The sequence below is a fragment of the Carassius auratus genome, chromosome 13 (assembly GCF_003368295.1).
Source record: "Carassius auratus strain Wakin chromosome 13, ASM336829v1, whole genome shotgun sequence".
Lineage (NCBI taxonomy): Eukaryota > Metazoa > Chordata > Actinopteri > Cypriniformes > Cyprinidae > Carassius > Carassius auratus.
In genome coordinates, this window is record NC_039255.1 from 7,125,444 (window position 1) to 7,144,359 (window position 18,916).

At 36.5% G+C, this 18,916-nt stretch overlaps 1 protein-coding gene across 3 annotated transcripts in view; it reads left to right on the forward strand.

The window, feature by feature from the left end:
* Positions 1-16,372, forward strand: part of LOC113112474 (mitogen-activated protein kinase kinase kinase kinase 5-like) — a 34,205-nt gene extending 17,833 nt beyond the window's left edge. The window contains exons 4-33 of one of the 3 annotated variants that reach the window (XM_026278078.1): positions 1,633-1,723; positions 1,943-2,007; positions 2,098-2,153; positions 2,266-2,313; positions 2,422-2,464; positions 2,548-2,620; positions 3,931-4,062; positions 4,304-4,366; positions 4,502-4,583; positions 4,787-4,906; positions 5,124-5,202; positions 6,339-6,397; positions 6,605-6,672; positions 7,214-7,258; positions 7,471-7,513; positions 7,596-7,812; positions 8,247-8,332; positions 8,425-8,466; positions 8,606-8,690; positions 9,072-9,151; positions 9,244-9,304; positions 9,731-9,848; positions 10,342-10,400; positions 10,481-10,584; positions 10,721-10,898; positions 11,019-11,087; positions 11,182-11,274; positions 11,378-11,448; positions 13,848-13,903; positions 15,429-16,372. In XM_026278078.1, coding sequence (XP_026133863.1) covers positions 1,633-1,723; positions 1,943-2,007; positions 2,098-2,153; positions 2,266-2,313; positions 2,422-2,464; positions 2,548-2,620; positions 3,931-4,062; positions 4,304-4,366; positions 4,502-4,583; positions 4,787-4,906; positions 5,124-5,202; positions 6,339-6,397; positions 6,605-6,672; positions 7,214-7,258; positions 7,471-7,513; positions 7,596-7,812; positions 8,247-8,332; positions 8,425-8,466; positions 8,606-8,690; positions 9,072-9,151; positions 9,244-9,304; positions 9,731-9,848; positions 10,342-10,400; positions 10,481-10,584; positions 10,721-10,898; positions 11,019-11,087; positions 11,182-11,274; positions 11,378-11,448; positions 13,848-13,903; positions 15,429-15,516 — 2,474 coding nt within the window. In that variant the 3' untranslated portion in view covers positions 15,517-16,372. The remainder of the gene's footprint in view (positions 1-1,632; positions 1,724-1,942; positions 2,008-2,097; positions 2,154-2,265; positions 2,314-2,421; positions 2,465-2,547; positions 2,621-3,930; positions 4,063-4,303; positions 4,367-4,501; positions 4,584-4,786; positions 4,907-5,123; positions 5,203-6,338; positions 6,398-6,604; positions 6,673-7,213; positions 7,259-7,470; positions 7,514-7,595; positions 7,813-8,246; positions 8,333-8,424; positions 8,467-8,605; positions 8,691-9,071; positions 9,152-9,243; positions 9,305-9,730; positions 9,849-10,341; positions 10,401-10,480; positions 10,585-10,720; positions 10,899-11,018; positions 11,088-11,181; positions 11,275-11,377; positions 11,449-13,847; positions 13,904-15,428) is intronic. The other 2 variants (XM_026278079.1, XM_026278080.1) reach the window with 2 other exon arrangements.
* The last annotated feature ends 2,544 nt before the right edge of the window (positions 16,373-18,916 follow it).

Here is an 18,916-nt window from a genome sequence, read left to right on the forward strand (position 1 = left end):
AGTGTTTTGATTGCAGAAGAGTTCGACAAATGATTACTAACATAATAAAACAACTCCAGGTATATTTTTGATGAGGATATGACAATGCAAAATGGTTAAAATCTCTTAAAAATCTATGCTGAATGATAAAGACCCTTTATTAATAATTTACTTGGGGGAAAAATGGAAAAAACTAAAATATAAGTACATAAACCGATTAATCGATTAATCGTAAAAATAATCGACAGATTAATCGATTATCAAAATAATCGTTAGTTGCAGCCCTAGTAACGTTGTAACCTAACTAACTACTTTCCAAAGTAACTATACCCAACACTGTATATATATATGTATGTATGTATGTATGTGTGTGTGTGTGTGTGTGTGTGTGTGTGTGTCATACAGTATAAACATACATCGGTCATAGAGAGTGATGCTAGTTTTTTTTTTAATTTGTGATTTGTTCATGGCAACCTATCAAAATAAAAGTTTGGTTTAACTTGAAGAAATTATTGTGCCTGAAATATATTACTGTTGTTCTTCAGTAGAATGTAAATACTACTACTACTACTATTACTAAAATTATTAAAACTTTATTTTATATAAATACTAATGATTAAACAATATTTCTTTCATGGTTTAATGTTAATACTATTTTGTTTTTGTTTTTTTATGTTTTATGCCTTCATTTGATAACCAGAAAAATAATTAAATGCAAAACAGAATTTGAGAGGGGAAAATAAAATATTTAATAGGCAATTGTAAAAATAAATTGTAATAAATTAAATTGTTTTTATGCATTAAAATAATTAGACATGCATAAATAGAATTTGGTAACAATAAAACAGAAGGTGAAAAAAAATTCATATGGCCTTAGACATGTCGTTTTTGTTAAACTTTTAATAAATTGATGTTAAATTGTTTAATTGATGTTTAAATTGTAAGTTTCATGATTTTAATTAATTAGACATTAGACACTTTTTTTTTTTTTTTTTGATTGATAAAAGTAATTTAAGCTTTAAAAATAGTCCAGAAAAAGAAGAAAAAGGAAATGGAATCCATTAAAAAAAAAGAAAGAAATTGAAAAAAAAACAGAATTTCTAAAAAAAAAAAATAATTGTGAAAACTGATTTCACAGGGCCCTATATCTGCCGCCTCCATTGTATCATTTCACTGTTTCTCAGGAATTATTTAAAAGCATTGAGCATCGTCAGATATTCACACTCCATCTGAAACCAGCAATAATAATGAGAATAATAACACATCAGGCAAATATGTCGTTCATAAATATTACACTTAAGATGCCTTCAAAAGACACATTTTTAGATGCCTTCATTCTTGAAGAGACCACCTTAGTGTTGTCATTACGTGTGTTGGTATTAACACAGATTCAGCAGGAAGCTAAGCTAATTATCTGTATTACTGGAAGAAACGGGGAAACCCATCACACTTACAGGCTTTATTTAGCATTAGAGATGAGGAGGGTAAAGAGATCAAAGAGTGAATGAGTGCCAGCTTAGGAGTAAAAATCCACTCAGAAGAAGTAAATGAAACTGACATGAGTTCCGATATGCTGTCTATATCTAATTCAAGCACTTTATTTTCACTGTTTAATTTATACAGCTCTCATATATTAATTCCTCTATCTTTTAGGTGATGATTTCTCAATCATCCAGCAGGAGATTTTTATGGTGAAGGAATGCGCCCATCACAACATTGTGGCTTACTTTGGCAGCTACCTCTGGTAACAAATAACTGGAATTTTAGATCTCTACATTTTATCAGATTTCAGATATTTAAAAGATTAAAGATGTATTTAAATACAACACATTTAAGCTTAAATATATATATATATATATATATATATATATATATATATATATATATATATATATATATATATATATATATATATATATATTTATATATTTATATATATATATTTCTCTCTGTCTCTCTCTAGCCGTGAGAAATTGTGGATTTGTATGGAATACTGCGGTGGAGGATCCTTACAAGACATTTACCATGGTAAACTGGTTGTGTTTTGAAAATATACACCCTCCATTTTTTTTATCCCGTATGACACTGCTAAATATGTGTGTGTTTGTTGACGTGCAGTTACAGGTCCACTCTCTGAACTTCAGATCGCCTATGTGTGCAGAGAGACATTACAGGTAAGGTCCTTCAAACATGGTTCAGATCCTCCACATGGTCTAATGCTGTAGAGACTTTATGTATTATTATATTAAACCTTTAAACATCTTGAGATGATTTGTGTGTGTGTAGGGTCTGGCTTATCTGCACTCAAAAGGGAAGATGCACAGAGATATCAAGGTAATACTGCTTCATAATAATTATATCTATTCATTATATTGGTGTTCTACCTGTTTCAAACTATCTTTCTAACTTCTAGTTAATAACTTTCAACTCATTGTGCAATAGGGGGCGAATATTCTGCTCACTGACAATGGAGATGTCAAATTAGGTGAGATGGTCACACAATAATTGCAGGGTGTGTGTTTGTGTGCCATTGAATTTGAATGTTAAAAAAATCTTCCTGTTTTACAGCTGACTTTGGAGTCGCTGCTAAAATAACGGCCACCATGGCAAAAAGGAAATCCTTCATTGGGACGCCCTACTGGTAAGACCTGTTCTGTGATGATTGAGCTCTATGTACATTTGAAAAGTCTGAAAAGGTATTACAACAGGGGAAAAAAATGGAAAAACATCATAATAAAATGTCTAAGACTCTGTGAACGTCTGTAGAATCTAATAATCCACATTATAAAATAGAAGTCTACCATAAGAACAGCAGACGTGCAGTTCAAACAGTAAAATGACCAAACGCTGAATGACTTCCAAAATAACAAAGAAACATGTCAGTAGATTTCTGTGAACTATGACCTACTGTCGGCTAGACGAGGCTAGACATGCAAAGTGCATGTGAAGTTCAGCTCACGAGACAAGAATGCAGCTTTACAACTTTCAATAAACAGGAGAGTTTAATAGCATTTTGTGACTTAATCAGACTTTGTGTGTATTTCTGTTCATGATGAGCTTTGATAACTGAGCACATGGGCAGAACCAGTCGCTTTGCTATTATTCTAGAAACGTTTTCCCCAACTCAATAAAATTCTGTAAAAATTGAGCAAATTATCAGACCTGAAGTTGTGATCGAAAGAAGCGTCTTAGGCTCACCAAGGCTGCATTTATTGGATTCAGTTCAATTCATGTTTATTTGTATAGCGCTTTTTACAATACAAATCATTGCAAGCAACTTTACAGAAAATTAAGTTTCTACAATATTTAGTTGTAGCTTATCAGTGGTGACTGTCAGTTTATGTGCATATGGCAGAAATTTTCAGAAAATTTAATAAAAGACGTAGTCAAACAGACGATGAATACTATTAACAGCAATTATGCGTTCTTGAAAAACAGTGTTCCTGTGGCTCAGTGGTAGAGCATTGCAGTTGTGGGTTCAATTCCCAGGGAATGCATTTTGGGTAAAAAATTTTAGCCTGAATAAACTAAGTCACTTTGGATAAAAGCGTCTGCTAAATGTATACAAAATATTATGTATATATGATATATTATGTATATATGATGTAATCACACTTAGTAGTAATATTTGGTAGTTCTGTGTGTTGCTTCAGGGTTAACATTATCTGAGATCCTCTGAGGGGTTGGCATCAAAACTAAAGTTAAAAACAGAAATATTGTGAAATATTATTGCAATTAAAATCCTGTTTTCTAGTTTTTCCTGTGATTGACGGTGTCACGTGATCATTCTAAGATGCTAATTAGGTGCTCAAGAAACATTTCTGATTATTATCCAGATTGTAACCTGTCCTTGCTGAATAAAGGCACTGATTTCTTTTAAAAAGAAAAACCATTTGAACAGTAGTGTTTGTGGATTTTAAAGTCTCGTCTGCTCTGTGTTTGTGTTTATAGGATGGCTCCAGAGGTGGCGGCAGTGGAGAAGAATGGAGGTTATAACCATCTGTGTGATATCTGGGCTGTTGGAATCACATCCATAGAACTGGCAGAACTACAACCTCCCATGTTTGACCTTCATCCCATGAGGTACACACACACACACACACACACATACACACTTGTTATCAATGAGCAGACATGTTTTTAACCAAGAAATGTGCTCCAGGCCCAAAGTGGTTATGAATCCTAATAACTTAATTATGTGCAAAAATGTTTGAAGCAATTATAATTAACCACTGGACTACCACCAAATCCTCACATGTTTACTCTGATTTGTATCTTTATGTGAGCTCCTCCTTTCTTACTTTTTTTTTTGGTGTATGTGCAGGGCTTTATTTCTGATGTCTAAAAGCAACTTCCAGCCACCCAAGTTAAAAGACAAGACCAGATGGTGAGTCTCTCTGGGCTGTTTGTATAATTTAGTTATAGAGAATTATACTATGTGCTCCGAATGAGTATTTAACAGATACAATCTTCAATCCCTGTCTCTCTCCCGTTCTGTCTTAATGGTCTTGCTTTTCTGCAGGTCTACAGCCTTCCACAATTTTGTAAAAATTTCCCTCACAAAAAACCCTAAGAGGAGACCATCAGCTGAGAAGCTGCTCTCGGTAAACATTTCCTTCTCAGTCTCCATGTTTATGTTTCTGATTCCACACAGTACAGTTCTTTAATGAAAAATGCACCTGTGTTCATTCAGTCAATATTAATTATTTACTTGATTTACGTTCCTCTATTCTGTTATTTTTGTCTGAATGTTACATGGGCCACTTCACAAGCAGCCACTTGTACTTGTCTCTGTGTTTGCATGCAGTACTTATTTGTGGCTCAGACAGGTTTGACTCGACGGTTAGCTTTAGAGCTACTCGATAAGATGAACAACCCAGATAATCATCAGTCTCACTTCAGCCAGGGAGATGAAGATGACCTTGAGGTAACCCATGTGTCTTTTGTGTGTATGTGTGTGCATGTGCGCATGTACAAGAGAGATGGCAAGTTAGTATGTATGTCTGTGAGCCTACTCTGTGTATTGGTGTGTTTCAGTTTTAGTGTATGAGTGTGAGTGCACTTGACTTTTGAAATGGTAAACGTGTGCAAACGATTGTGTTTTGTACAACACATTTTTACTATGATTCTTTCTCTGGTTGCAGCCACTTGCTGAGCGTCACACCATCCGCTCAACCCACAGCAGGAGCTCTCGTGCTGAAAAAACCAAGTCACAGATCAACTGTACGTCAATCACAGGCCTGAGCATGATTATGTACTGTCTTTCCTATCCCCACTGAAGCCCAAAACAGTTCCACTGGTTGACAGCACTTATTTTGTGTGCTCTAATTAGTTCTTGGCTGGAAAAATCTTATATTTCAATATATAATACTGGTCATCTTATTATCTTTATTAAAAGCTACTCCTTGGAATCCAAAACAGAGTAGCCTGAGGAGTCTGGTGTCTCTGGTCACAGCTCTTGTGTAACCGAATTTGTGATAGTTTAAGATTTAAGATAGAATACATGCTCTTCTATAATTTGTATAGATAGCTACCCTAAAAGTGAGTTAAATTTGAAACAACCTTACACTGGGGACATTCAGGGATGTCCTCATTTTAAAAAATGTGTTTGTTTGTTATTTCAAAAATTGAAATGTTTCTTTTATGGTTAGAGGCTTACAGAAGTCTATCATATGTCCTTGTTTAGATAGCTAAGTGAACATGTGTTTGACCTTTATTTATGAAAGTAATGTACCACCACAAACACCAGACCATATTCATTATAAGTGAAATCTCTTGGTCTTACTCTTCTCTTGAAGAGTTTTAGCTTTTATTATTAATTCAGTAACACTTTACAATAAGGTTCATTAGTTAATAGTAGTTAAATGTATTAGTTAACATGAACTAAGCATAAACAACACTTCTGCAGCATTTATTGATTTTAATGTTAGTTCCAACATTTACAAATTCATTATTAAAGATGAAAGTTGTATTTGTTAAGATTGGTTGATGCACTGTGAACTGACATGAACAATGAAAAACTGTACTTTTATTACCTAACATTAACAAAGATTAACAAATACTGTAAAATATGTATTGGTCATTGTTAGTTCATGTTAGTTAATAACTTGTTGTGAAGTGTTACCATTAGTTCAGATAGAGCCCCCTGGGGTTGGAGATGTGGTATTACATGTTTAGATTTCAGCTTGAACTTTGAAGCCATTTTTTTTTTTTTTTACAAGCAAATAATTCCAGTATTGTTGAACCAAATGTCAAAAATATTGCGTGCACATAATTGATGGTGAAATGTTTTTGTCTTGTCAGTGGCATGCTAGGTTAATAAGTGCAGTAATAAGTCTACTTTCGTCACTGTTTTTCAGTTGATCAGATTCAGTTTAAGAAGCCGATGACGAAGGAGACTGAAGCAAGTGCTGAGATGGTGAGAGAAGCATTACATAGTCCAGATAGTCAATACATAACTAATATTAAACACACACACACACACTACAGAATAAACTTGCAGTTCATTGTTTGATAAGCTTAAAACCAAACATTTTCCATGCAAATATCTGCATGGGTATATTGTCTGTTTGCCCAGATCAGGTATGCAATGAGAGTGTGTGTATATATGGTTCTTTCTTTGCAGGATGTGACGAAAGACAATGTTTTCTCATCCCCCTGGAGCCCGTTTACAGAGAGCCCCATCACCTCCAGGTAATCATTAAAAGATTTCATTGTGACTGTGAATGATTTCATTCCCGCTACTGCCAACCCGCATGAAAAAACGCCACAAGCAGTCATTTCCCAGTTCTGTCTGCAACATTTTTCTGACGTCCCCACAATTCTACGCACTTCCTTCTTTCTCACATGAGACCTGCCTGCATTCCCTCCACTTTGACTGTTCTGTGTTCTTTCTTTTCCCCATTTTCCTTTACTTGTTTCCTTTTGTGCACTCCTCCACTGAAGGAGTCTTCTGAAGAGCGTTGAGGAGGAGTTGTTTATACGGTAAAGAACTGGTTTGTGTAGCTGTTATTTAACAGATCCATGGAGACTTCAACACAGGGTTTAAAATGAACTCTCACCTAGAGCCAAAAATGGCTTTTAGTACTAAATAATTGCTTTATAACTGGTAAAATGAACACAATATCACGTTTGGTAAAAGAAATGTGATACTCATCCATTCCTTTAACTGTGAACTAATAAGTTCATGAATATTTTCTCTCTCTGTCCATTTCTCCCTCTCTGTCTCTGAAAGAGGGCATTTGGCTCCATTAGAAGATGCTTTTGAGGATGTTGATCTGTAAGTGTGGCACTCTTACACATTAAGTATTATCTTAAAGACTTTATATTCTTCTTGGTCTTGCTCAGTTGGGGCTGTAAAGTATCATATTCTGTAAATGATACAGGACTGAAAAAAGATGTGCTGAGAAAACTGCTAAATGAATCGCAAGCAAAGACCAATTAAGTCATTTGATCTATTTTTTCTCTCCGTTTCATCTCCCTCCTTCTCAGTTCAACTCTTAAACAGGGAAGACCTCCACCGCTTCCTCCTAAGGTAACTGTCAGTTTGTGTGTAAGTGTACATCTCTATAATACATTTTTATCGGTGTGTTTTTTGAAACTCTTATTCTTCTCAGCCTTCTCAGCCTCGGTTGAGCAGTGAATCGGAAGAGTTTGCTTTGAGCGATGGCTGTCAGACGGTGCGGAGGCTCCCGGGCTCTGATAACGGACCTGTACCAGTGGCTCGGAGACAGAGCACACCTGAGAGAGGAAGTAACACCGATCAATCCCACTCAGAATACATGTCTGTGAGCGTCAGCAGCCCGGGACTGCTCACACACACCGCAGACCATGGTAATACACACACACACTCTCATTCTCCAAATCATGTTTATACACCCCTACTGTCCATGTATCACTCTCATGTAGATGTCTTGGAGAGTATATTGAATAAGTAAATGATGCTACTGTTCAAAAGTCTCTTAAAAATACAATAAAAACCATAATATTGTGAAATAATACAGTTTAAATAATGGATTTAAATATAATACACTTACAATATAATTTTAAAATGTGATTTATTCCTGTGATGGCAAAGCTTCATTTTCAGCATCATTACTCCAGTCTTCAGTGTCATATGATCCTTCAGAAATCATTCTATTATTCTGATGTGGTGCAAATATTGAACAATGTTTGACCACTGAATTTTAACCCGACTTGATCAGAATGACACATTTCCAGAGAGTCTTAATTAATTATCAAATTGGATCAAATTTCTCTCGTCGTAGAGGAAGATTCAGACGGAAGTTTAAATGGAGATGTTTCAAAATCACCTCCCGGTCGTCCACAGAGGAAAGAGAGAAAAGATTTTCCTGTAAGTGTGTGTGGATATATGTCTTGCTGAGACGAGTGTGATGCAGGAAAAGAACGTTGGTCTCTACTAATATTTCTGTTCTGTTTTTATAGAAATCTGCTATTAACGGCCTGCCGCCCACTCCCAAAGTCCTGGTGAGTGACATCACGCATCACTTATGCTGATTAAATGCTAATATCTCACTATTCAATGGCTATTTGCTCAGTCATTTATTTTAATTCTGTATTTTATAACAGTCATAAGCTCACATATTACCTCTCTGCATGTCTGCAGATGGGAGCTTGTTTCTCAAAGGTTTTTGATGGTTGTCCTCTTAAAATTAACTGTGCCACTTCATGGATTCACCCGGATACTAAAGGTAAAGTGCCAATAACCGATAAATGTCTGTCTGATATAACATTTTAGACTATTTTGTTTAAGTAAATAAAATAAAAAATGTATAGCATTTTTGGGGGCTTCTCTATGTATAGTGTAAGTCTCAAATCCTCACCAAGGCTTTCAAAATCTCACTAAAATGTAAAATAACTATTTTGTGTTTTAATGTGTTTTATTATCTAATTTATTCCTGTGATGCAAAGCTGAATTTTCAGCATTATTACTCCAGTCTTCAGAGTCACGTGATCCTTCAGAAATCCTTCTAAAATGCTCATATGCTGCTCCTATGCTGATTCTTGATATAATTCGTTTTGAAAGCAGTTTTGCTGCTTAGTATTGGAATATGTGTTTGTTTGTTTTTTAGACCAGTATCTGATATTTGGCACTGAAGACGGTATCTACACTCTGAACCTGAATGAGCTACATGAAGCCACCATGGAGCAGGTACAGCCCAACCTCTGACCTTCCACCTTTACCCTTGACCTTGCATAGATGACAGGTCCACGAACTCATAACCTGCCGTTTTGATGTTTCAGTTGTTTCCACGGCGATGCACATGGCTGTACATAATCAATAATAATCTGATGTCATTATCAGGTGAGTGAGAGTGATGTGGGAGCGGCTTTTCTGTCTTTCTGTTTCTGAGATTCTCTGCAGTACCTGTATGATCCCTGTCTGTCTTTCTGTCCGTTTCCCCCTGCGTTCACGGCTGATTTCACTGCTTGCTGGCTCTTCTAATGCCTAAATCACCATAATCAGAAGGTAAACTGTTAAACCTCTGTCCTCTACAGCACACATGCACACAGCTAATATCACATCATATTTCTGGCCTCATTCTTAATCTGATTTTGATTCAACTTGCATAACTACACAACTGAGCTTTTCTTTGTGCAGGGAGTAATGACTAGTCATTTCTGTGGGGCATCATTTTCCATTCTCAACAGCACAAATGATATGAATTGTCATTTATTGGAATTTCTGTGTGTAGTCATACCCTGTGTGATGTGTGTTATCTCTGGTTTAAAGGGAAGACGTTTCAGTTGTATTCCCATAATCTGATTGGGCTGTTTGAACAGCTCAGGAAACCTGGACTGGCCACGCAATTCCACACCCACAGATTCCCTGACAGGATACTGCCCAGGTACACACACACACACACACACACACACACCATTCTTGCCATTTCACAGTATATTTGGCATGCTTGTATTAGCAACATAAAGTTAAGAAAGACTTTAAAAATTGTTGTTAGCCATTTCTAAAAAAAAAAAAGTGTCCTTACGCTTGGAGCAAATCATTTAATAGTATAAAACTTTGGTTTTAGTTGACTTAGTAGTTAAACCTTTTAGTATTATCTATGTACTTAGTATTTGTTTGTATTTTCAAGTAGTTTTTATTTATTTTTATATTTTTAGTTTTAGTTTAATCAATGGTTATATACTTGTCATTTTTATTATTATTTTTTATAGTTCTATTTTACTTTTCAGTTTAACATAAATTAATTAATATTTCCATTAAAATATAAGTTTTTCATCTTGTATTAATATTTAAATGTATTTCAAATTTATTTTATTTTTTTTGAAAGTTATATTTAATTGTTTTAGTTAATAACAATACTGTTGTGTGCTTCACAGGAGATTTGCTCTCACCACCAAGATCCCCGACACAAAGGGATGCCACAAGTGTTGCATCGGTAAAGCTTTAAACGCTTTTGTGCAAATACAAACACACACACTTGGATTGAGTTTGATCTGCTCACTTTCTCTCTTTCAGTGCGGAATCCGTACACCGGTTACAAGTATCTCTGCGGTGCTTTGCAGTCTGGGATTGTTTTGCTGCAGTGGTACGAACCTATGCAGAGATTCATGCTTATAAAGGTTAGACATGCAGAAAGCAATATTTGCAAATCAGAAAGGGAAATGGAATGAAATCCCAACGGAATAAAACATAATGGCATATTAGATGATGAAGCTTTTAAATCTTTCTTTCTCTCTCTCTCTCTCTCTCTCACAGCACTTTGATTTCCCATTGCCCAGTCCGCTGCGTGTGTTTGAGATGCTGGTGGTCCCTGAGCAGGAGTATCCTCTGGTGTGTGTGGCGGTCAGTCAGGGCACAGAGCCGGGACAGGTGGTTCGCTTCCAGACCATCAACCTCAATTCCTGCTCGTCCTGGTTCACTGAGATTGGCTCAGGTATCTCGCTCTCTCAAACACACACACTTTATTCAGCTCTTTCATACTATCCTGTACCATGCATTTCATTACTGTCAAATGGACCTAAAAGTGTTAGTGTGAATGTTTATCTTGGTGTAGGAGGTAACCAGGTCGATGCCATCCACGTGACGCAGCTAGAGAGAGACACTGTACTCGTGTGCCTGGACAGTGAGTGAAACAACATTCAAACTGATAATCATTATTTTACAAACAAAAAATATAAAAAATTTCTAATGTTCTCTTTTTTCATGTGTGTGTTTAGAGAACGTAAAAATAGTGAACTTGCAGGGAAAGCTTAAGTCTAATAAGAAACTGGCGTCTGAACTGAGCTTCGATTTCTGTGTCGACTCCGTAGGTGAGAGATTGACTTCTGCACTCGTACAGCTGTGATATGCTTTTGTTCTGTTGTATAGTGTTTGATGGGTGTGTGTAACCTTATATATATGTGTGTGTGTCAGTGTGTCTCCAGGACAGTGTTCTGGCCTTCTGGAAACACGGGATGCAAGGAAAAAATTTCAAATCAAATGAGGTAAACGCAGATTGTCATAATTGCATTATTAGTATAGATTTATATATATTTATCTGTGGATGCATTCAAACCTGTGATGCTAGCACAAACACTGGTAAAGCATCTTGTTTGGACAGAGGTGGTATGTATTTGTATAATGTGTGTGAGATTTTGTTTCACATTCCTTGGCTTTGTAGTGTGCAGGGATGTAGTGGAGGCTAAACACACGTAAACGCCGTTTACGCACCTCCCAAAATTCGGAAATAGCGTTTACCCACCTCCAAAGTGCGTTTATCCACCTCTAAATTGAGTTTATCCACCTCTAAATAGCGTACAGTTCCTATGACATTTTAAATTAAGCTTATGTCGTTTTAGTTCCATATTGTTCATTATTAGTTTCATAGGTTGTTTGTTGTTAAAGACGAAGTCTTTCATATTGCGCTGCAACTTGTCAGTGTTGACCAATTGCTTGCGGTGTTGCCAGTAGTAGTGGGAAGTTCGGGTCATTTTACTGACTCGGATCTTTGAGTCTCGTTCAGCAAAATAAACTAATCTTTTCTCTTCCCGTCTCTGAACTGACATGAAGAATAAAAGACTCTGACCTCACCTGTCGATTCAGAACCCATATGCTGTGTAATCCGACAAAATGAATGAATCATTCTCTGAGACAACTCGGTAGTCCTGAGTCATATTAAAGATTCATTCAAAATGAACGACACGCAACAGACTGCATCAAAATTCAAAAATGGATATCAGGCAATTAATAATAATAATAATAATAATAATAATAACGTTCGTTATTTTGAATAGAAATCACTCATACAGCAGCCATTCATCTCATCTCCGTTTTATTTGTGTTCTATACATACAATATCCACCATCCGCCAGGGCTATAGTCCAATGGTGCGCACATTTGAAGAGATAATAATTTTGACATGTTTGTAAAATATTTCTTCATACAGAATAACATTTCTATTCATTTTACACTGATTTATGCGATCTGAAGAACTAAAACAGCTATCAGAGCTAGCGATTACTCTCCTCTTATTGATTCGCGTCAGCTATGACATCAGTGCGATATCATTAGGTTGTAAAGCTGTCAATCATCTCACGTGAACCACGTGACCAAAAGGATGTCCTTCTGCAATGAAGCTGTCTGTGTCATTGATAAAATATATGAAAGACAAAAGTAAAAAAAAATATTTCATTCCAGCTTGTTAAATGTGAATATAGTGTCTTCTCTCCTCTGTGACAGTCAACTGAATATCTTTGAGTTGTGGACAAAACGAGAGGACCATTTGAGGACCATTCCTTGGCATTTGGGGAAATACTGATCCACATTTTTCTGACATATTATAGACCAAATAACTAACCAATTAACTGAGAAAATATTCAACAGATTAATCGACTATGAAAAGAATCCAAAATCCCTAATCATTACATACAAGTGCATCGCATTGGAACCCCTGGATATAAGCCTCCCTCTCTATTCCTCTTTAAAACAAATTGTTCTCTCTGTTTTGTCATTTAGTAAACTTTATAGATTTCAACCTTATTATTCCTTCTTGAGTCTCTTTAACAAGAACTTAGATTAATGCAGGAATTGAATAGTAATTGTGTGACCTATATGAGGGATCAACCAGTGATAACCTTGGTAGTAAGATCAAATGATAGCCTATAGTGATGTCATCAGGATAGATGTACACCGGTAGGCAGTGGCCCACCTTACCGTGACCACAATGTGGTCACCCAGAATTTATAGTTTACCCACCTCTTTTTTTACCACTGCACCTCTGGTAGTGTGTAACAATTAATGGGCCAAAGGTCTTCTGGAGGTGAAGCACAGTGTTTATGAAATATGATAGTGAGTGTGTGTGTGAGACATAGATGACAGGGTGTGATGGATGAAAGCTCCAGCTGGCAGTAATGAGTAATGAATTAAATTATTCAGCTGTTTTTTCTCCTCTCTTGACTCCAATGAAAAGGAGTCGGCACCTACACCCCTCAAAAGAGATTTTAATATTACATAACTTGCTCACCAATGGATCCTCTGCAGTGAATGGGTGCCGTCAGAATAAGAGTCCAAACAGCTGATAAAAACATCACAATAATCTACTAGTAATCCACACAAATCCTACGTTGACATTTTTAACTTCAAACTGTCAACATACTGGAGCCCATAGTGTTCTTAATTCATAATAATGCTTCCTCTGATAAAAAGCCCATCCCCTGTTGTTCTCTCTCATCAAAATCCGCTGCAGAGGATCCATTGGTGATCAAATTATGTAATGCTAAATATTTCCAGATCTGTTCTGATGAAGAAACTCATCTATGCCTTGTATGGCCTAAGCCTCACAAATCAACTAGTTTATTTAAATAATAGTTGTTTATCAAATAATTTTTTTTCCACTTGTCTGCAGGTGACACAGGAGATTTCGGATCCAAGCAGAGTGTTCAGACTCCTGGGATCAGACAGGTTAGAACTGGATCGAATCATTTCTGTCTCTCTTTCTTTCTTTTGTGTCCTGGAAACAATATTCTCTGCCTCCATGTCTTCCCAGAAACTCTGCATGTAGCCTTCTTACTGTCGCACATGCAATGGACTGAAATAGAGACATGAGGAGGAAAAAAAGCCAACAGGGAGAAAACAGTTTCTCTACTGGTTTTGTTTCTGTAGTGAAGGAAGCCCTGGGTTAGGTTTATGGGGGGACCTGAGCTTTATATGATTTACGGGGTTAAATTAGGTCTGTCAGATTAACACCAAAGCTAAATGATGAGGGTTTTGTTCTGCTGGCTCAGACTGTTTCCTGCCAACACAAAAAAGTATTTGTGTTACCATACATTGCCACATACACAATGGGCCCGCACAGGGGCGTAGCAAGCTTTTCAAAAGTGTGGGGGATGGATGTGGTTTGTTTATAAACAATAAAAATGATGAACACATTGACAGAGGGGTACAAAATGCAGGGCTTAAAATTCTCTGGCACTGTGCGGGATTTCCGGCTTGCATTTTTTGGCTGGGAAAAAAAAATAATCCTACATTAAAAAAAAAAAAAAATCAGAAAAGGGGAGAAAAAAACGCAAAATCAGAAAAGGGGAGGAAAAAAAACGCCCACACAAAGCTTTTTCTCTGGTGGTATAAATAATGTAACAATTTACTGTTTTTAAACATTAAAATAATATACACTTTAATTTCATAGTTCTTCAACAGGTATGCAAACAATATCCCAATAATAGCAATTAGCATTAGTCTAAAAAACGAAATATAATACCGAAAACACTCAACATGTCAACAAAACGATTAACAGAACATATTCCCAAACAAGCTTATTTAAAAACCTCTAAAGCATAAACACTCATTCAAAGTACCTGGAAAAGGGAGATGTAAATAACCATAAGTTCCCGCCTCCTCAGCACGAGCTGACCGATAACACTCCAAGAGAGGCGGGACTTAAGTCAGAACAGCCAATCATCAGCCGATCACACTCAAAGCCGGTGTCATGTTTGAGAGGGAGGGGGGAGGAGGCAGCCGCGGCGAGCGCAGACACAGAGCGGTCAGAGAAACGGAGGAACGACTGTAGTAAGGCGTTTGTGCAAAACTGCGGAAAAACTGCAGAAAATGTGCGGGTGTCGAACCCTCTCACCGGGAAAAGTGTGGGTGTTAAAACCCCCACATCCCCCACGGGTGCGACGCCCCTGGGCCCGCACCACCCCAAGACCCTCTTTAGGACATACTGTCTCTTTTTCACTCTCCCTCTGAGATCTCCATATTTGATTTACACTGACAGTGCCAGGCTTGTGTCATAGTGCTGTAAGTTCATCTGTCGCCTGCTATTGGGGACACGACCAGCCTCCCGTTTGCACCAGCCTCACGCAACCCCTATATATTTGCATAATCATGGCTTTCCTTCCACCCTTTTACACTTTTACACTCATCTCCACATGTTGATTCTGATAAGAGTATTTGTGTGTTAATATTTGTTGGCATCTGTGTGTTCTAGGGTTGTTGTTTTGGAGAGCCGGCCTACAGATAACCCTACTGCTCTCAGTAACCTCTACATCCTGGCTGGACATGAGAACAGTTATTAGCTCCACCTCCTTCAGCCGTTCAGGCAAGCTGAACCTGGAGCCATTGCAGTACACATGATGCATTACTTTCGGAACGGCACCAACGCATGACAACCACAGCTGAGCTGCTGAGCAGACTGTGTTTAGTGCTAAATCTCAGTGCAGCTTTATGCCAAACGCTGCCCACCGCCAGAGACCCCCAGACTTCTCGGCACTTCAGGCATTCAGAATCAAACATCATGCAGTCCTACAGCAGCCAATACGATTTTTGAAAATCAAGCAAGCAGTCGCCAGAAATTGCAAGCAATAGTGCTCTGTGTTAAATACTTATTTTTTAAAACCCTATTAAATGTAATCATTCTAAACATTAAACCAACATTAAAGCTGTTAAGATGTAACATTGAGCAAAATGCATTGCTGCTCAAAAAGTGCCATATGAGGGAACGGTTTTATTAAACATAACTAACTTTCTGATGTTTTGTATTAATATGGATTTAAAATGTTGGGTTTTTATGCCAGCCAAATGGGAGAGTTTTGGGAGAATGAGTGAGTGTTATTTATTCAGCGGAGTCATGCGAGTACAGCATCTCATGTTACTGAGTGAATATTTTCTGCTGCAGGTCATTTTCTCCTTGTTTGTTGTAGCTCTTTTATTTTCTCCGGCTGAGTAAAATTTTTAAAATTTCAGTTATCTCTTTTTAAAAGTAACTTTAATTCAATAGTTGCACCATGTAAGCACTTTTGTACATGTTCCTTTTTTGTATTTAAAATTGACTAAAAATGGAAGATTTACTGTGAGGTTACTGTGATATCTCGAGTGTTTCCGTTGCTTTAGGTTTAATGTATGCAGCATTTGTAATAAAGGCAATTGTTAATATTTTGGGATGTTTATGGAAGTTATTTCATAACTATTAAAAAAAAATACACTGAATTATAATGAAAATCACATACATATACCAAATATTGGAGTGGGGTTGTATTTTAGGCATTTTAAAGGCATATCAAAAGGCATTTTGTATTTAGGGTTGTGCATTTGGTAATTTAGCCATTTGGGGATTTAGGACTGTATGCAAATTAGGAGGCGTGGCCCAAATACTGGAGGCTGGGTTTGAAATGGCTGGTGCGCAGCCATCTAAAATCAGTGATAGACCAATTCAATTTCTGCTTTTTTGCCTTTTTTAATGGATCGTAAACATTTTCAGTTTGTATAAACTACCATTCAGAAGTTTTTTTTATGCGTTTTTTTTTTTAAGTTTCTTATTCTTAACAGGGATGCATTATTTAAATCAAAAATACAAATAAAACAGAAATATTGCAGAAAATTATTAAAGTTTAAGATAAAAAAAATGTATGAATGTCTTTACTGTCATTTTTCATCATATTGCTTAATACTAGTATTTTTGTTTTTGAAATAAATATAAATAAAAACTCAAACATTTGAATGGCACTGTAGGTCTTATCGGTTGTGACTGAACTGCACTAAATGTATTTTTACATATTATAGCAGCCAGTAGCAACACGTTTGTGTTTTTGGCATCGGTATTTGATGAATGAAAAACATATTTGTTGACCGCTATTCACTTTTTTTTCAGCAGTGTTCTACGTGGAAATTTGAAAATGTATTTGTCACACTTCAGGACTGTTCAAGTGAACTGCAGAAATTAAAAAGAAACAATATCCAGTAAAAGCACATTCAACACACTAGATGCTATTATTTTCAAGGTCAGACTCTAAATAAGAGCTGTTGCTGTGAATCAGCAGACATATTTTAGTCTCTGTAGGGATTCCTCACTGGAACAGACTAATCATTATAAACATTAGTCCCTTGATATGTATGGCTCTAACATTTTTGTTATTGAAATCGGCCTTATGTGCTTTACAGTCTATTTTGTAAAGTAAATAAATTATGACATTAGAATAATATTAAACTCCACCCCCAGAACTCACAACTGCCCCCTGACGGCTGCTTATGTTAGGATAAAATCCAGGTGAACAATGTCTATGGCTGAGATAAACATAGAAAAAGAAAATGTCAAAGCATGAAAAAGCATAGATCAATGACACTTTCTAGTAACGGAATAATCCGTGTACGCGGTGACCGTATCATGGAATATAGAGGACAACGTACATTATCAAACCTCTAAATGTCGTGGAGCTGCGAGAGAATCGGTTCATACCATAACTAGAACCTATATAATAATATAATGTAAAATTTGCAAGCCTGTCGCTGCGGTTGGGTCTGTCCTGTTGTGTATATGCGGAGTGTCTATTATTTACATCCTGCGTCATGATTGCCTCTCTCATTGTGTCGTACTGGAATGGCCAATTTGTCGATATTCCATGGAAGAAAGTGTGGACTTTGTCATCTAAATTCTTAATAACCAATAAGGTTAAGGATGTGTCTTACAAATTACTTCATCTTTTCTATCCTGTGAAGCTTTACCTAAAAAAGATGTTTCCTGTAGCTGTATTCGCAATTGTATTTACCCCTGGCATTGATTTTGTATGCTCTTAGCACTTCAATAAAAAAAAAAGAAAAAAAAAAGAGTTCAACAGAAAAAAATAAAAAATAAATACATCCTGCGTCATCCATGCGCGCATTACGCCCCAACGTCTCGCTCTCATTGGTCAGTGAGTGTACGTCGGTGGCGGGGTTACGAAGGACAGATTCTGAAGAGTCATTCACCTGACTGAGATTAAACCTAAACCATATCTGGGGCCTGTACCATGAAGCTAGATTAGCTGGCTGGTCAGGTAAATTTCAGGTTAGTTTACACCAATCCTGGGTTTTGGGTCTCACGTAAGTGGCTTGGCAGTTTATGTTTTGGGTTAGAGAGCGCAAACTGAAGTTGGACCAATCAAATGTTAGAGAAGTGACATATGTCTGACACAAGGTCGCTCCAGTTTATCTTGCTCCAAATTAAAGGTCACTAATTTAAAAATAAAAAAATAAAAAAAATAGAAGAACTCTGGCTTTAATGATAATTACTGAGTCATTTTATGATTTATATAATTATTGTGATTCATATTATTATTATTATTATTAATGTTTTACACACAAGCAATTTAACTTAGTTAAAAAGTTTCACAAAGCAATTTAACTAAGTTAACAAGTTTCACTTTTTCAATGTGCTGATGGAGCAAGATTATTTATCTTATTTGTCCTCCTTCATTTTTCTTATGACTTTGTCATATTTTTCAATCTCTTAACCTTTAGCAAAACCTTTAACCTTTAGTTTTGAACCTCGCATGGTCTCTCGCAAGAAGTAAATCAAACTTGCTTTGTGTTGCAAGGCTCATTATTGGCTGTTCGCCGGTGATGTCCCACATTCATGTGCACGCGCTCCACAAACTCAGGATCAAAGCCTGAGTTGACAAAAAAAGTTGATGAACAGCATCATGGTACCAACAAAGCCAGATT